The 19,070-nt window shown below is 43.1% G+C and overlaps 1 protein-coding gene across 1 annotated transcript; it reads left to right on the plus strand.

Annotated features, from left to right (window-relative positions):
* Positions 1–680: 680 nt before the first annotated feature.
* Positions 681–12,274, plus strand: CALM1 (calmodulin 1). The gene is made up of 6 exons (XM_066552383.1): positions 681–800; positions 3,754–3,784; positions 4,751–4,894; positions 6,958–7,064; positions 8,535–8,670; positions 8,897–12,274. The coding sequence occupies exons 1-6, from the start codon at positions 798–800 to the stop codon at positions 8,923–8,925; spliced, it is 450 nt and encodes a 149-aa protein (XP_066408480.1). The 5' UTR covers positions 681–797; the 3' UTR covers positions 8,926–12,274.
* Positions 12,275–19,070: the final 6,796 nt, after the last annotated feature.

The following is a 19,070-nucleotide window of genomic DNA, read 5'->3' on the forward strand; positions in this document are numbered from 1 at the left end:
CAGGACATGCTTTTGCTGCCTCTCAATTGCAGGCTTCTGAAGAGGCTGAAGCGACACCTCAGTTGTAGACCATCCGATTCTGGATTAAATTTCGTCGTCGCCTGGATTTTGGCGCTTGACAAAAACCCTATGATCAATAAAAAGGCAGCTGTGCTCGCTTCAACATTATAGTTTTACAGTCGCTGTCACACACGCCTTGTCATGGAAAAAAGTCCTTTATTAACGTTTTCCCCGTCCCCGCGCCATCATCCTCTCCCAGGTGCCGCTCGGGGCTCCTCGGGGGAGCGCAGGCCCGCCCCGCCGGCGGGGATGCTGTCTAGAAAATAAAAAAAGCACCAGCTTGGCCGAGATGCCCCCGCTCCGGGGGTTCCAGCCCGGAGAGCGGCGGGGAGCCGGCGGGGAGCCGACAGGGAGCCAGCAGGGACCCGGCAGCGAGGCAGCTCCCCGCGGGCAGCGCCGGCTCCAGCGCTCGGCACAGGACAGCCACCGCCGGCACCGGGCTGCCCTCGTCCCTCTGGGGGCGCTCGGCCGCGGGCTGCGGGAGCGGCCCCGCCGGGGGAGGGGAGGGGCCGGGCCGCCGAGGGGGCAGGGCCGCCCGCCGCAGTCACCTCGCACATAGCGCGCCGGGAGGAGGGAAAAGGGCCCCGCTCCGGCGGAGGGATACAGCCCCACGTATATAGGGGGCGGCGCAGGCTCACAGCCCCAGCACTCTGTGAGCCGCGCCGGGAGGAGGCAGCAGCCGCCGCCGCTCGTGGTCGCGCAGTTCGTGCAGCCGCCGCCGGGCCCGCCGCCGCGCCATGGTAGGGGGCTCGTTCGTTTGTTCGCTCGCTCGCTCGACCGGCCGGGTGCGGCACGGGCTGCCCGGGCTGGGGTGGGGGCTGGTGCGCAGTGCGCTCGCTGCGGAGCTGGGGTCGGTCGGGTTGGTGGAGCTGGGCTGTCCCCAGGGAGGAGCGGGGGTGGGGGGAGCCTCGCGGGGGCCCTTCCGCCCGGCTCTCCGCGGGGTGAGCGGGTTGGTGGCTGCGGACTCTTCCTTTCCCTACCCCCCGCCGCCTTGCGCGGGATCGCTGCGGAGCTGCGGCCCTTCCTCTTCCGCCGCTTCCTTCCCCTTTCCCCGGGCCTGCCGTGTGGGCGCCCCGGCCCCGCGCCCTCCCGCCCCGCCTCGCCTTCTCTCCCCTGCGGAAAGGGCCGGGCGCGTCTCCCCGGGGCCGTGGCCCCAGCACCGGGCAGGGCGCGCTGCGGGGCGGGGCGCGGGTTTGCGGGCGAGGATCCCGCTCTGCTCCGGCACCAGCTGCACTGCGCAGGGAGCGGGGGGGCGGCCGGGGGAGGGCACCGCGCTGCAGCTACTGCGCCCCCGCCGTCCTCCCCAGTCCCCCCCCAAAAAAACGCAGCCGCGGCGGCGAAGCCCATCGCTGTCTGCATTACATCATGTCTCCTCCTCTTCCTCCCGGCCCCCGCGCACCCCCCGGCCGCGGGGACCGGGGCGCTGTGCGAGTTGCTCGCTTGGAAGCGGCCCAGCTCCTGCATAGGGGGCTCGGGGCGGGAGGGGCGCAGCCTCCCCTCTCCCCAGGGGCTGCGGGGGAAGAGCTCCTGCCCCAGCCGCCCGCTGGAGGGAAGCGATGGGGAGGGAAAGCTGGCCGCGGAGCCCGGGCGCCCTCGCGGTTGAATGATGAGGACGTGGTGTGGCTGCCGGCTGGAGAGGGAGGGAGGGGAAACGGGGACGCACTGCAGCAGTGGGTGGCTGCTGGCCGGGAAGGGCGCCTGTTGCGCCGGCGGGCTGCGAGCCTCCCGCCCCGCCGGCCGGGCGATGCCCGCCGGAACGCATCCCATCATCTGCCGGCTGCTCGCAAAAGAGAGCAAGAGGAAGGGCTGGGATTTTCCCGGCGGTTTTTCGCTTCCTACGAGAGCGGAGAAACAGTTGCAGACTGACCTCTAATCGCTTTTTTGGCAATGTGGGTGTTCCTCGACCCTGTGTCTGTATCTCCCCTTCCCGTAGGAGAAGGCTGACATCACCAGGACAGGATTTGATGACTTGGCTGGGTGGGGTGATGGCTCCAGCCCTGGCTGGGTACCTTTGTCCTGTAGCTGTGGTAAGGGTATAGTTAGTGGCTGTGCCTGTTGCTTGGGAAGGTGAACCCCTCGGCAATGTAGGGTTGGGCTGTGTCCTCGGGCATCAGCGGGTGTGCGAAGGTTTTGGGATTTTGTTTTGCGGGGGTTTTTTGTTCTTTTTTTTTTTTTCCCACTTGAAATATGATTTTAGAAACGTTCAGCGAGCTCTGATTAATGGGCAATGAACTGGTGCTGTGGGCTGGAGGTTTTTTGCCAAGGTGTGGCTCTGTTTCCTGTTCTGCAGGGCAGTGAGTCTGTTATGTAAATTCCTTAGATAATCTTTAAGTGAAACCTCGTATTTTCTGGAAAATCACAAAGTGTGCAGGAAGTCGAGCAGGATTTTGAGCACAAGCTTTTTTGACAGTTATTAAAGAAGACTGTCTTTAGCTATTAGACCCTTTTTTCCTTCCCCCAACACACTGCATGCGGGGAATTGTTTAATCATTACATACAGACCTTTAAAAGAAACCCCCTACTTAATTACAGATGACATCTGTGTATTTTCCTTAACATATAGAGAAGATTTTCAACCCTATCCTTTTCCCTTAACATTGCATTGCTGATTAATTCTCCATTGTATTTGTTGCTCTTTGCTGCAGTTAGATGGTTTTTATACTTAATATTTTAGGACAAGAAGGGTATGCCTACCTTCACTGACCTACAAAATTCTCTGTTCTATTTGTAAAAACAGTCCAGTAAAATGTGTTTAAAACAAGTTACTACCTTGTATTCTTCAGTATCTATGATTAGGCATGTAAAATTCTCTTTTTTTTTTCTTTTTCTTTACTAGGAAAAGGCATATTTTTCCATAAAGAACTAGTTAGCTCCTTTGAGTCCAAACTGGAGCTTTTTGTGATGCTCTATCCATACAAGGGAGAGGTTTCTGGAAGGATGTGGCTATCATAGTCAAGCTCTAGAAAGCCCTTTTGATTGCCCACTGAGCTGTATACCTTTGTATGCAGCAGTGCCCCTTGATGTACAGGAGGTCATAAACAGGCATTTTAAATCTTGCCACTTAAAATTATATATAGAACAACCTGTATGTCAGGATGAGGCACCTTAAACTGCTTGGCTGAATGGAAAAATAATATGATGCATGAAAGCTAATTTTCTTTGTCAGAGGTGGCGAAAATCTCTACAACACTGAGATGTAATTTGTAATATTGCAGCAGAGCCCCTCCTGTGGGGCTGGCAGAGGGCTGGAGGCTGCTGCAGTGAGGTGGGGAGGGCAGGGCTGGAGCCGTGGGCGACGCGTCAGCCCCCACGTGTGCGGTCCCCCCACGCTGCCCTGCTGGGAATGGCATGTGCTGTGAAACCCCAAACACGAGGCATTGGGGATTTTGTGCCTCTCTGACCAATTGCAAGGAGCCTGCCCTGTGTCCTTCACTGGACCCAATCTTATTCACCAAGTTGCAGGATGGCGTTAGCTTCTTCATATGCAGTTTCAAACCAAGTTAGCCTATATGCTTTTGGAAGCAGCTGCATGGTGTAGGTGAGTGCAGTCTCCTTGCAGGGACAGAATTCCAGGGTTTGAAAGTGACTTCATGAAAGTAATGATAAATCACTTCTGAAATTGAAAGGAAGTGCCTCATGGCTTGACAGAGCTAGCGGTAAACAGTATTCTAAAATGTTCTATTCTTCGTGTAGGCTGATCAGCTGACTGAAGAACAGATTGCTGGTAAGTGTTTTGATGATAATTTTTTTTTTGCTAGCTCTTGTGACTAAAAGAAAATATATTATCTCAAGCGTAGTGGAAAAAAACATCTTTGACAATTTTAAATCTGTACTACCACTTTTGAAAAGCACTCGCTTAAAAAAAATCCCAAACTAAAAAAAAAACAGACAAAAATATTCTGGAAGATTACTGGTTCATTGCCTCTTAATTTAGACTTCTTATTCCTTGGACTACAGATAATGATTTTTTTTTTTTTAGATGTTCAGACTTGAGCCAAGTTCTTCTAGATTTCTGGCAAACAGAAATAATTGCTAGACTCAAATGAACTACTTAGAGCCAAAGGAGACCTAGGTACTCTTTAATAGAGTGAAGATCAACTACAAATGAAATGGCAACAAATAAACCTCAGATTGGTTTATTGCACATTGTTACAAGCCAGTGTCTTTTAACTAAATCTTTTAATAAACTGCCTGTAATTCAGGCTGGTCAGGAGAAGGAGCATTATTTGACCTTCTGGAGACCAGTCCCCCATTTGTGGCTGACACTAATTGTTATTGTCTGCTGACTTGAAAATAAGTGGTAAATGACAATGCTTTTGTTCCTCTAAGTCTGTTAATTGTTAAGGGAACCCAGTGGCTCCTTTTCCTTATTTCAGACAGCTGCTGTTTGTGGAGCAACTGTGCCTCAGGCAAGATGCAGATGCATGGAAATGAATTACAGAGTTGTAAATGCAGATAAATAGCCACATGAAATAAGTTTGAATTTATTGTGAAAATTATGTGTTGGTATTGTAAGTAATTTTTTATTTGTATTTGAGAGTGTTAATTCTCTCAATACAAGGACAGTTAGATAGAAAGAGAAAATGTTTCTTAGAATTGTGCCAGGCTTTGTCAGTAGAGTGCGTTTTTAGTCTGTGGTTTTTCTCATGCTGGTGATGTCTCTAAACACTGGGACTGTTTCTGCCTCTAGAATTCAAGGAAGCCTTTTCCCTATTTGACAAAGATGGTGATGGTACTATCACAACAAAAGAACTGGGAACTGTCATGAGGTCACTGGGTCAAAATCCAACAGAAGCAGAATTGCAGGATATGATCAACGAGGTAGATGCTGATGGTAAGTGTTGGGAAGGTGCTGTGCTCATCTCTAATGTGTATGACATCCACACCTGGGCTTAAACTGCATTGGCAAGACTATGACATAGAGCTCTTACGGCAGGTTCAAAATGCTCCATAGACTCTAAACTCAGAAGGATGTCACAGATGCTAGCAATATTCATGAGACTAAAAACAGGCAATGGGCAGAGACAAAGTTATGCTGTTTGTCTTTAATATTTTATGGGTCACAGGCTTCCTATTGCTCTCTGGCTTGCCCTGACCTGCCATTAACCTGTCTTTCCATCCAGCTTTTCTGTATGTTTTGTCAGCCCATAGTTTTACCAATGTCTGTGATTTTGGCTAAGGCAAAAATGTGTTAGAAGTGGAATAGTGTTTTCAATGGAAGTTCAGCAGAACAGGAGGAGTGTATACTCTAATGTATTAAATCCCTAATAGATAGAGAGGGGCTATTGGAGGTAAAGGCAGAAAACCCTTCCCATATCAAGGGATAGTATAATAATAACATAATTAGGTTAATAAATAATAAAAAAGAGGCTAATAAAGAATAAAAAAATAACAACAGAATTATTTTAAAGGAACACAAGAGAGCCCATATTGAAACACATGTTGTGTTTATGAACTTCACCTAGGCTAACAGTTTTAAAAAGGAATATTTCCCCTGCTCAAGGATGTCAAGCCTCTAGTCTTGTGTGTTGGTTGTGATAGTGATTTTTCTCTAACCATTTTGTAAAAGAAGAGTGAAAGTATATTGGCAAGAGTATAAATTACTGGATTATCAGGCCATATAAGTAAACTACTTTCTTAAAAAAAGTGTAAGTTGACTTTAACAGCTAGGTTTTTGCAGAAGCTGATAAGTGATAAGTCTGCAGTGGTGTGTAGAGTTTGTGTAGCTTCTTTAGGCTGCAGACCAAATGCTGCTCTGGTGGATTTAAAACAGAAGGATACTGAGGACTTCAGATAAGTCTGCCTGCCCAACTGTTTAAATTTGGGTTACAGCAGAATGCTTTGCTACTCTTCTGCATGTTCATTGAGGTTGTTTTCAAAACTGAGTGTGAGACCTGTGTTCATATTTTACTGGTGCATAAAGCTGGCCATGATGATAAATAGCTGTGTGTGTCTCAGGCTGGAATCCCTAGGATGCAAGGATTTTCTTAAACTTCATTAATTGCACAATGAATTTGTATGCTTCTTTAAATCAATGGGTAGATCTTAGTTGAACAGTGAACTGTTTAATGTGGTTTTGTGAACTACTTAATATGCCTTTTTGGCATATAGGGCTGAATCCTGACTATACAAATCTAGTTTCTTCACCACACCACTTTTTCCCTAGCTTTAAACAGCCTGAAATTTAAATCTTTGCTTTGAATGAGGAGCTTAATCTCGGGGTGAGGCCTGGATGTCAGCAAGGATTTTCAGTTTTGCAGTAAAATACCTGTAAGAACACCTACAGCTAAGCTTATCAGTAATAACAAATAATGTCAGCTTTTCTCATGTCACTGGACTTTGCAGGTCCTTGTTGCCCATTAAAATGGTTTGTTACTTTTGTTCTGTGCAACTTTGGTTGATAAGGTAGTTGATTTTTAGAAAGAAAAAAGTATTTACAGTTCAGTTATGAGTGATGTTCCCAAATATTAGATAACCTTGGATTGCAATGGCAGCTTAATATGTATTCTTCCTGGAAGATACAACAATTGAGAGATTATAAAAAAATTAAAAGGTTGATTTTGTGGGAGTTATTTGAAGTAAAAATAAGTCTTGTTATTGGTTAACCTTGATGCATCAAACTGGCATTTTACTTTGGGCTTTGGTGGCAAATGGTGTGGCTTGTCCTTGAAAGAAGGCAGCAGTTGATTTTGTGCTGGAGCAGAGTGGCCGCTGCATGTTATAATAGCAAAAAGGCAGTGGTAGCAATATAGAGAGAGGAATCAGTTTGTCTATAAGGACTGTTAGCAGAGCATCTGGCAATCTTGTCCCTGGCTAAGTCAAATGCCAAATATTTGTTTGTTTTTTTGTGAAGAAAAGCTTGGAAGTTTAATTTTTGGAAGTTTTTTTTTTATTAAGGCAATGGCACTATCGACTTCCCTGAATTTTTAACCATGATGGCCAGAAAAATGAAGGACACAGACAGCGAGGAAGAAATCCGTGAGGCATTCCGAGTCTTTGACAAGGTATTACTGAAAGTACAGCTACTCTTCTAAAGCAACAATGATGTCTGTATTTTCCTTAGTGTTTTCTCTCTTCTTGTCTAGAAGGAGAAAGAGTCCTCTAGTAGAAACAGAGGAATTGGAAACATAACAGAGATTGTTCTGAATATAGAACCAGAACTGTTGCAGCCTGGTTCTACTTGCTTTGTACAGCAAGGTCGAAGCTTTAGGCTCATCCATGAGGAAAACTTTCTGGCCTTTCCTTAGAAACGGAGATTAGCAGACCTTAATGCTTGGGGAGGGTGGCAGGGTGGGGGTTTTCTGAGACGTGTGGGTAGAGGAGGGAGATTTTTCTCTACCTTTTGACTTTTGGGGGGAATGGGGAAACATTTGCATGGATGCACATGGTTTTATACTACCCTATGGAAGATTTTGAGGCCAAGATGATGTCATCAGTATTTGGAGGGACATGAAGTATTTCATGGTCTCTTTTCAGAATGTGAAATTTGAGGTTGCTTTCATGAAAACTTAAGAGCTCAGCCCCCCTGACCTTGTTTAAGAATACCTGGGCATATATCAGTTTTCTAGAACAGAGGTTCTCCTCTTTGGGTTGTTTGAACATGACAGATGTTATACAAGAATTGTGTGAAGTAGTGGCTGGTGCAGCTGTAAAGCTAATGCAAGTGCATGTGTGGAAGAAAACTTTACTACTACTTTTTCTAGAAAAAAAGTGTCAGTCTCTAGTACTGTGCTGAAAACATGGGAGTATTTCTGCAGACAAGATTAGTGTTAAAGCCACTGAGGTAGGTTATCTATTGGTGATGGCCATATCCTCCTCTAAGATAGTGTATTCTTCCAGTGTATGGAATTTCTGAAGTTGCTCAGAGTGAGCTTCAGGTTTGGATGTTACAAATGGGGACATTGGCCTAGAAGTGTTTCTAGACTCTAGAATTTCTCTTCTCTTCTCTTTTTAATTTTGCCATAAAACTTCTCAAAACACCTTATGAGTAGAATTTAAATGCTTTCTTTGATCTGTTTTTTATCATCTCATCCGAGAAGCCTAACATAGTCAGCTGCAGTCTGGTAGTTTTAACACAAGAGAAAGCTGACTTCATTCTTGCTGGTGGGGAAGTGGATCTCTGCTGCCTAAGCAAGGCCAAAAAGAGGCTAAACAAAAACTTCTTTGGTTTTGTTTCTGTGTTTATTTTTGAAAGCTCTTTAAAAACATTAAAAATACCTTATCACAACTACAAGTCACACATGCAGTTGTTATTTCAGCACAATAATTGTATAGAAGGATATGGTGTCATGCATGCCTCAGAAGGCGGTGGGACTGATACATGCTGCAGTGTGTACAGTGTGCCAGGTCTGTACATCTGTCCCAAGTGCTGTAAGGCTGCTTCAGAAGCAGTTACTGGAAACCTAGCTGTAGTTTCCACGTTAGTCACTGTCAGGATTGTTTGTTCATGGTCTTGTGCAACTCTTTTCTCATAGGATGGCAACGGCTATATCAGTGCAGCAGAACTACGCCATGTTATGACAAACTTAGGAGAAAAGCTAACAGATGAAGAAGTAGATGAAATGATCAGAGAAGCAGACATTGATGGGGATGGGCAAGTCAACTATGAAGGTAAAAATGCTTGTCTTGACTCAAAACCATTATTCAGACTGAGGAGAGCCTGTTGCATAGGACATTAATTTTTAATACTTGTGATAGTAGTTATTTGCTTGTCCGCTACTGTGGACAAAACCACAGCTGCAGTGAAAGGTGCTTTTTTATTCCAACTGTGTTTTAGACTCTCTTAATTTGAAGTATGCTGGAGACGGTAAATCACATGGACTTTTTATCTTTTCAGAATTCGTACAGATGATGACTGCAAAGTGAAGAGACCTCCTTTACACCTTTTTTCCTCTAGAAGAATCAAATTGAATCTTTTACTTACCTCTTGCAAAAAAAAATGTTCATTTATTCATTCTGTTTCTGTATAGCAAAACTGAATGTCAAATTACCTTCTGTCCACAAACTGCATGTAATGGTTGGTGGTCCTGTCCCTAAAAGATAAAGTTAAACATCAGTTTTACAATATAAATAATTGTACTACCTTGAAAATAAAAAAAAAGGAAGCACTTAGTGAACTCAAAAGTTCCATTTGCTAATGACTATTACACTGTTTGGGCTGGCCAGTTTTTCATGCATGCAGCTTGACAATTGAGCACAGTCAGACATGTGTATTAAAAGGAAAAAAAAACCTAAAAGATCCACTCTCTTGTTCAATAGTGGATTCTAATTCAATTTGTAGTATAAATTGTCATAGCTGGTTTACTTTAAAATTGGTTTATACCTCAGGATGGTATGCAGCAAAATGGTTGAAGGATGCAAAACTTAAAGAAAATGCCCTAAAGGTTGAATGGTTCTCCTGTACGTAGCAGTGTGCTCCAAAAATAGGATGATCTTAACTATGGATGGCATGTCTGTGTTAAAATACTGGTTTAACATTGTCTGCATTGCACTATAGTGAAACGGGTGTCAGGCTGTTACCGTTCACAAAATTTTTAAAAGAAACCTTCACCAAGGGAGCATCTTTGGACTCTCATATTTTTAAAACCTTCTGTACCATGACTTGGAGCTGGCGGAGTAGCCTGTGGACTTCAGCACAACTATCAACATTGCTGTTCAAGATATTACAGTTTATGTCCATTCCAAGTTGTAAATGCTAGTCTTTTTTTTCCAATAAAAGACCATTAACTTAAAGGTGGTGTTAAATGCTTTGTAAAGTTAAAATATATATATATAATTGAGATAATAAACCAAAAAAGCAGTAGGAAGGAAGTGTTTCTATGAATGACTTGCTGCTAAATTATAATGCACATGTATGCAATAAGTTATCCCCTATCTTTTCAAGATGGCAAGAACTGACCTCCTGTAACCCAAGACCTTTGCTATAAATAAATGAACTTGTGCTTGCCTTTCATATTACGACAATGTTAATTTAGTTGGTCTCAAAGTCGTGTAATGCTGACTCGTCAACTATCAGCACAGAAGTAACACCTCATTTCACTACAGTGGAGAGCTCTGAGCATGCATGTCAATACTGGGGAAACATGTATAGGTTGCTTATGTTTTTTTGACAGGTTATAAAAACTAGTGGGAGAATTTAAACAGCATGGACTTCATAGATATCTGTGATTCTCAAACATGCCAAAAATGCATTTATCTGCCCGCAGAAAGAAATCAAAAGGACATTTTACAGTATATATTAAAAAAACCAAATTAAGCCTTTTTGGAAACTGGGGCTATTATGTCTTGACTTTTCAAACACTTGCATGAATTTTGTGGGGTGGAGAAGAGGACTAGGGTTAATTTAAAAACGATCTTGTTACTTCTGCTTTGCATGCACTAGCAGTGCTTAGTCATTCCAGTTCTCTGAATAAGTGTTCTCTGATCCTTCAGCTTCCCCATGAATGAGTGGCAAAGCAGCCGTGTGCACTCTTCTTTGTTTGAAAGAAGAATGCTTCTTCTCTTTCTTTTTTCTTATTTTTTTTAAGCAGAGCCTCCATGTGGAAGGCTTTTATGCTTGGGAGGGAGGGACTACAGCATAATTACTGACTGTAAGTTTTTGTTTCCAAATGTAATGGGTTGAAAACTGTAATTGTTTGATTGCATTTGGTTTTGGAGAATATTGATACCATCTCTAGGAAGAGATACAAGTCTCCATTCATCCTGTCTAACTGAGGTGCGTGTGTTAAGAACTTGATTTGCTCAGTGGGGGGGTCAAGAGACACCTCCGGAAGGCAATTGAGACTGCCTGCCTTCAGTAATTCTTATTTTTTCCCCTGGGGGGTGGGGGGAGTTCTGGGTGACAAGGGACCCCAGACACCTTAACCAAGTGCCTAAAAGTTAGATGGGCTGAATGTAGGCAATTGCTTAGGTATCTATTTGTTGCAAAGGCTTAATACCGTGGCTGTGAATGCGGTCCAAGCAAACTGGCCTCAATGATGGGAATGTCTGACTACCATTTGAAAGTAGATTCTTGCATAGCAGCTGCAAACTACTACTTTAGCAGTGCTTGAGAATGGCTGCACTGATTCTGTAGACCAGCTACTAAAGAGAACGTACTCAAGAGACAGGCAAGGTAGGAAGGATGGTTGCAGCTCTGAACTAATTACTTCTGCCTGGGTGTGCAGAGATCTTGTCTAGTAGGTTAATGCTTCTTACCATCTATCTGTCATTCACTCATGGTTGGTAGGGTAGTTCACCTAAGAACAGCTGCTTTTAGCTTACTCAGTGTGCTCTGTGCTTGCTAGCAGAGACCTCATCCTGCAAGAGGTTCTTGGCTTGATTAGAAATTGTCTGGCAGTGTGCAGTGTTGGTATGCCCTGTAACTGAATCTGCCTGGAGGTATCTAATTATTAACTGACTTCAGTACCACATCAACCTCGAGTAAATGTATCCTCTGTACAGGACTTAAGCTCTGTTCCCTTCTGCATAGTGAATAACTAGAAAAATGAAATGGTGTCATCAAGGTCTTTTTTAATTTTTTTAAAACTTTTTTTTCCTGTGAGTGTGTGTGTGTGGCTTTGGCTTTTTCCAAATGTGAAAGTGTGGGCTGGATACACTTGGTGCATGGCTTAGAAACATGGGACTGGAAAGAACTTCCTGGGTCATCAGATCCAGTCCCCTGCTATTGCAGGCAACCGTGTCATATAATCCTTTTAATAAACTGATCAAGCTTAAACACCTGCTTGTAAGTGGCTTGTTTTCATGGAAGTTCTGTAACTCATGTTGCTCTCAACTGATGCAAATAATATATGAAATATGAAGTTAATCAAAAGGTCCTCCAGCTTAGCTTTAGGTTTATCATTACATTTATTTAACTGACTTCTTGAACCTGTTATTATTTGCACAACACTCAGGAAAGTGTTGAGTCTTTACCCCTCTTGCTATGAATAAGAGTTGGTGTGCTTGCTTATTTTTTTTTAATGGAAAAGATGGATGTCTGGCTTGTTGAAACCTGTTAGATATGTTAATTGTCAAGGCAAGAAACAATTGAGTTACTTGTATTTGATACATAAATTTAAGGCTAGAGTATACATAACCATTTTTAAAACACATCAACTTGCAGTGTAGTTTTATATTTAATACTGAAATGTACTGCTAAAGTTTAAACTGCTGTTAATCATATTCCTCTTCTGATCATAATGAAAAAATAAAGGGTAAGAAAATGCTTAACATAGATTATTCATTATCATGCTTATTTTATTAATAATTCAGGCATTGAAACATCTCCAGGTATGGGGCGTTTGTTCTGTTTGCTGGGTTGGGCTGGAGTGAGGGGTGGGGAGAGTTACTGATGTAGGAAATTCTTAACCCCCAACCATTTGTCTCACTGGCACGGCTCCAGAGGCACAGACATTCTAAAAACTGTTTAAGAAAGGACCCTGTACCTTACTGATGCCTTGGATGCACAAGAGGGTGTGGGGCTGCTCTGTGGGCAGGGGCCAGTGCTGTGGCTGCCAGCCCCTTGTGCCCTGCCCAGGGCAGCGTGGAGGGGCTGGGGCTGTGTACTGGGCCCTGGAGTGCAGCACCTGTGCAATGTGAATGCAGATTATTGTTCCCAAATGACAACATCCTAGACTAAAACCAAAGTCTTGGGGTTCAGAAATACCAGAGTTAATACAGCTTGCTTATCCTCTGCCATGAAACTAAGTAGGACAGGTTTTTTTGCTGCAATCCAGTCAGGGTTTGCGTTCTTTTTATTTCATAGTGTTGTTTTGGTTTGGGGTTTTTTGGTTTGGTTGGTTGCTTGGTTTGTTCATGGAGGAGGGAGGGGTGATGCTTGGGTTATGGTGTTTTATTGTTTAGGGGTTTTTTTCAATTTGCTAAATGAAATCTGACACAGGACTGTGGTAGAACCACATGTTCTTCTGATACACAGACATACAACTATCAAGTGAACATTGGCAATGAAGGCTGATGCCCTTGTTCTTCTTACTGACATTTAGGAAACCAAATATTTTATTTTCAAGGAGAGTGGGTGGATCTTTAAAATTAGCAAGAGAAACATACCAAGTTGTGTGGGGATTTTTTCCTAAAAGCATTGCAATTCCAAAATATTAATGATGTTGGGTTTTTTTAAAAATCCAAATACAAGATTGTGCAGTAAGGAATTACATGATGATTGTATAAAGAACTGGGGTTCCAAAGATTCTTAATGTTGACTATAGAAACTTTGCATGAAGGCTCAAGTACTTAGTGGATTTTATGTTTTCTAAGACCCCCTATCAGTGAGTATCCTAGGGTAGCAGTCAGAGGATAGTTGAAAGTTGGTAATTTCTTTAATATTAATAAATTGGGTTTTGAACTGAAGTGAACCGGTATGCCAATAAAAGGCAGACCTGCTGATTAGGAAGACACCAAGAAAACCTCTTACTGTCTCATGGATGATTAGGCAGAGTTCTTATCTAGCAGTAAATGAATCTGTTGCTCTCTATCTGACTGATGACTGTAACCAGGAGCAGAGTACACTTCAAAGCACAGCCCACCCCTTTTGGCCCTCCAACTGTTAAACTGCAGGAGGAAAACCCACAAACATTTAATACAAAAAATCATATCATGGGGTTAAATTTCTCCCACATCCCTGGGGAGACCAGCACCATGGAACAATGCTACAGAAAGCTGAGAAGCAAGTCTCCCAGCATTACCACCAGTGACCCTCAAAAAGAACTTGCAAGTTGTCCTTTCCAGCATCCCTGTAGGTGAGGGACAAAGCTAGATCTGCCTGGCAATGGGTACCACAGCCTCGTTTGTGGTGTTTTCTTGTTTTGATCTTTCATAGAAGTTTCATTGACTGGGAAATCTTGCACAGATCTCCTCTGAAGAGCTTAATTCATTTCAGTTGCCTTAGAAGTCAGCATCCACAGAAATACTGAAAGAATTATTCATAGTGCAGCGTTTCCCTGACAAAAACAACTCCTAAAATAGTGGTTGAAGTACAAAATGAAAAGTGTTCTAATAATCTAAAAATTAATCAAAATTATTTCTGAATATTACTTATTTCCCCATCTCTCAATATGATATAGTTCAAAAACAGATTCTTCAACAAATGTCATGCTTGCTCTAAAATTTGTGGCGTTTAAAATGAACACGATATTTGAATAGGAACCAACTGAATCAACTGAGAAAGCCATAAGAAGGCATTAAAAAGCATTCCCCATTTTATTAGTTTGCAGTGGGATTGGCAATAATAATGCTGTCAGTGTAGCCAGTATTCTTAAAAAGGGTATAGTGAAAGAAATGGATGGAGGGAGAGTAAAAAGAATACCTGTCCCTAGAACTGCTTTGTAGTCTTGTCCTGCAGAGTATTGGTTGTCTATAAGTCTATAAATATTTAATTGTGGGCTCCCTGGTTTTTTTTAGCAGTGGTGCTGTTATTCAGTTTGTCCAGTTTTCCTGGCTCCTCATAGCTCCACCCTGCTCCATGCTATCTTCATATTTACCTGAAAATATACAACCTGGAAAAGCTGTCATCCTGCTGCTGTTCAGAACTTGCCAAATGTGCTCTGCTTGTTCTCAGCTTTTTAAAAAATATATTTAAAAGAATAATTTCCTCCAGACATTCTGTTAGGAGACAAAATATGACCACAATTCATAAAGGTTTTACTGACTATCTTGTGAAGTGAAATTTTAGCCCAGAGTATTTAGCTGTCTAGGAATCTCTGTGCAACATAACAAAATTAGTTTCTCAAGGGTTTTGACATAAAATTTGATAGATATTTCAAAAAAACTAATTTGTTTCTTTAGATATTAATAAATAAAAATTCCTACACAAATATACCAGATGCCCTGACAATCAGTGTGTATGATGCTGTCCACCTTACATAGCTGAATTAAAGACAAGTATATTCAATCAGTAAATTAAATCAGTAAGTAAAACAGATTTTTAGTATCAAAGAAGATATCTTGCACCTATTGTACAGTTACAAAAGCATAGCTAAAGTATGAAAATAGCCCTGCTGATTTATTTTCCATCAAATTAATTTGTAGAGGAAGGTAATTTCTTAAGTAGCTCAGGTTATTATTATTTTTTTCTGTATTAAACACTTGCACATGTGGAAAATACTATCAGAGAAAAATGGTCTTAGAGCTACAAAATTAAGTACTCAAATTTAAAAAAAAGTCCCAAACAATTAAGGTTATCCATGAAACTCAAGACTGGCCTATTGCAAAATATCATGGCACTGTCTTATCTCATTCAATACTTCAGCATCTTTCCATCCATGTATTAAGCATTGCATTGCAACTTTCCCTTTGAATGCATCCCTCTATCCATACCCTAGTCACTACCCACTATGCAGCTCTTGCTCCAAAGTCAGAATTATTATTTTCTTATGGCTCTTAGGTGTCTGAGTGCTTCACAAATGCTGTGCTCTTCTAAGGACACAGAGTGAATTGAGGACATGCTTTATCCTCCCAAACAAAAGGAGCCGAGGTGCACTGAATTCCAAAGCAGTATTTCTGAGAGTTCAATCTGAGACATTTTCATTTGTCAGAATCATAATCATGCCTTATGTGTGGTATAAAGACACCTTGTCAGTAAGAGCATCTTTCAAGTCTGAAAACCAGTCTAAACCTCTGGGTCGGGCCATTGTTGTCCAATGTTCTTGGAAGAAGCGTCTGCCTGTAGACAGCAGAGTCTGAGTGGTCAATCCCACCCCCCAGAGGGCTCCAGGAGCACTTGTTTGCCACGGCAGCTGTGGCCTGCATTGCCCAGCAGGTCAGCTGCCTTCTTTCAGCCCCCATATCACTTGCTATGTTGCTTTGTTCATGCAAAAGAAGAAAATATATCAACTATGCAGCATTTCTTTCATTGCACCACACCAATTCATGCCCCGAGCAGCGGGGAAGAGAACGAACTGAAGAAAACAGGGTAATTTCATGCTAGGGCCACAAAATAGGGGGGTGCTGGTGGAGGTGATGGCTTGTGAGAGGAGAATAGGGGAATAAAAGTGGCAAACCCCCTCAATTGCAGCACTCTGTGCTTTACAGGATAACCTTGTACTTTTGTTGCTGTTTCAATCCTGTAATTTATTACCACAAAAGAGAAAGCAGAACTACACCCCCAGCACAGGAAACTCGGTTGTGTGGCATCGTGGTGACACCGCAGTGAGTACCATCCGAGCTGCTGCCAGGGGGCTCCTCACACACCTCTGGGACCTCTTGAGGAGCAGCGAGCAAAGCTCCTCCACTTCCTCAGCCAGCCCAACATGGGAGGGAGAGCTTTGTCCACAGATTTGCAGAGGAGAGGTGGATTCAGGACTGTGGGAGCAGCTCAGGGCTCTGCAGGAAGCTGTGCTTTCATGGTCCTAAGCTTTTCCACCCCTCCCCTGTAACCATGACCCCATACCTCCTGTTCTCCTCCTGTCCTGCCTGCTCCCTTCCTCTACCCATGTCGGGCCCAGCTTGTACCTCTCAGCCTTTTCTAGGTTTCCTTGTCCCACAGTCCTTGCTCCTTTTTCATTTCTGCAGTGATGGGCTAACCCCAACTGGGGACTTAGCCCCACCAGCCACTGGCTTGCTCCCCTCCCCAGTGGGATGGGGGAGAGAATCAGAAGAATAAAAGTGAGAAAATTCATGGGTTGAGATTTAGAGAATTTGATCAGGAAAGATCATGCACATGCACAAATAAAGCAAAACAAGGAATTAATTCACTAATTCCCATGGGCGGGCAGGTGTTCAGCCATCCCTAGGAAAGCAGGGCTTCATCCCACATAATGATTGTTTGAGAAAACAAACACAATAACTCCAGCAACATCCCCCCTTCCTTCTTCTTCCCCCAGACTTTATTGCTGAGCATGATACCTTATGGTATGGCATATCATAGAATGGTTTGGGTTGGAAGAGACCTAAAAGATCACCTAGTTCCAACCCCTCTTCTACTACACTGGGTTGCTCAATGCCCCATCCAGCCTGGGGTGGGGCATCCACAGATTCTCTGAGCAGTTCCCATGGGACAGTTGAAGTCAGCTCACCTGGCTGCATTCCCTTTGTGCATCCCCGGCCTGCTTGCTGCTGGGGTGGGGTGAGAGGCTGAAAAATTCTTCATGTTGTGCAAGCACTGTTCAGTGATAGCTAAAACATCCCTTTGTTATCAAGATTTTTTTGTGTCACAAATCCAAAACCGAGCACCATATGCGCAACTATGAAGAAAATGAACTCTACCCCAGCCCAAGACAGCACCCATCTATTTCTCTCACTAATGAGGGCTGCCAATGATGTATCTTCTTCCAGCTCCATTCCCACAACTTTTGCTCCTAATTAGTTGATTTCTCACCAAAGAACTTTATTCTCTGTGTTGCCTAAGACAGTGATCACTCAGGTCAGGGCACAGACTAAAGTTTTCCTGTGCTCTGCTCAGGCCCCAAATTGCAGGTGTGGATCTGAGCCTTGCCTGACTTGCTTGACTCGCAGCAGCAAAGAGCTCTGGTGGCAAAAAAAGAAGATACAGCACAGGCTGCCCCAAGCTTCAAGTTGGAGATACTCAGTCTAGGGTGAGGCAGCTGTTGGAAGTCCATCACAATGCTGCCTGTGAGGGTCCCCTGCTCTGCCTCACCTCTTTCCTGAAACACTGCTTTTGTCTCAGAAGAGTTACTGCTTTTGTAAACATGGAGTGCACCACTCATATCTTCTGCACCATTCTCATACCTTCTTGCACTCACAAAGAGCTTTGCTGTCCATTTTTGAGCAGAATCACACAAGATGTGTGCTTAAGCAGTCACTTCATCCACCAGTGATATTCAGATTTATAAGAGACAGTCTTTGCACATGGGTTATTCCCAGCAGACATCAATGCATTGTCTTTTGAATTTAGGGCTATAATGTGGGGCAGAATAAGTCTGAAACAGGGAGGAAAGTTATACCAGGGCCTGACACAGAGATCCCTCCCAGCCCTTTTCTCCTACCAACCCTCCTCTCCATTTGTCTTCCCTTCTTACCTAATCTCCGTCTTTTCTTATATGTCATGACACACTTTACCTATTCTACAAATCCCACCTCATTGAACCTAACTCTGTTAATAGGCAGCTTTAGATTAGGACATCAGTTACTATTTGCTAAATTACTGCAGGAGTACCCACACAGAAAAAGTACAAGCAAGAAGCTCTCAATTGCAGAAGTCTGCCCACACAAAAAGTCATATAAAGTTTGATTGCACTGATATTAAATTATTGTGGTAGTTTGAAGTTTTATGAAGCCATATTTATAATAATGTCATTTTAGTACTCTGTACTTAAACACATTATGCCTGATTCCATACAGTAGGTAGTTGCTATTTGGGGGAAAATAACCTTCCTTATCTGATGTGGCAAAAAGCTTTTTTACAGCAAAGCTGTTGCCACTAGTGAGTATGTATAAATGAAAAGGTAGTATCTAATAAAATATATATAGCTAGGTACCTTTTTCAGACTTTTGCAGTACGTTGCTCACTATGAAATAATGGAATGTAATTTAGTGTTTCTCTTTTTAATAGGATAGGGAAGAATTCAGATTCTTGTTTACAATTAATGTCCATCACATGCAAACTACTTCACACAGCGAGTCAAATGATGTTATTAGTTCAAGGATGAAATATGAAGCTATCTGTTTGCAGATTGTTAATTACTAGAGCAATACTGAGCCTCACATGCAGCTTTAGTTCCTAAGTATTACCCAGAGGTCATATAATCTACTTGTATGGCAATGTAGGTATTTTTAGTGATTTACAACATGCCAGGTATTGTCTTGACCAAATTTGAGATTGAATTAATGTGAACAGTTAATACAATAACAATTGGAACCAGCATTAGGTCACACAGCTGAATGGGTGAGAAAATAGAACCATTTTTATAGGTCTGTTGCTGGCTGTACATTGTTGACTGCTAGTTTGGGAATTTATTTCATCTCTTCAGTTTTACTCTATTAGATTGGCAAAGTCCTCTTACCTGCAGATTTTCTAATGAATTTGGTATACTTCTTGCTGAGTGAATAGGTTGCTG

The sequence above is a fragment of the Molothrus aeneus genome, chromosome 6, assembly GCF_037042795.1.
Source record: "Molothrus aeneus isolate 106 chromosome 6, BPBGC_Maene_1.0, whole genome shotgun sequence".
Lineage (NCBI taxonomy): Eukaryota > Metazoa > Chordata > Aves > Passeriformes > Icteridae > Molothrus > Molothrus aeneus.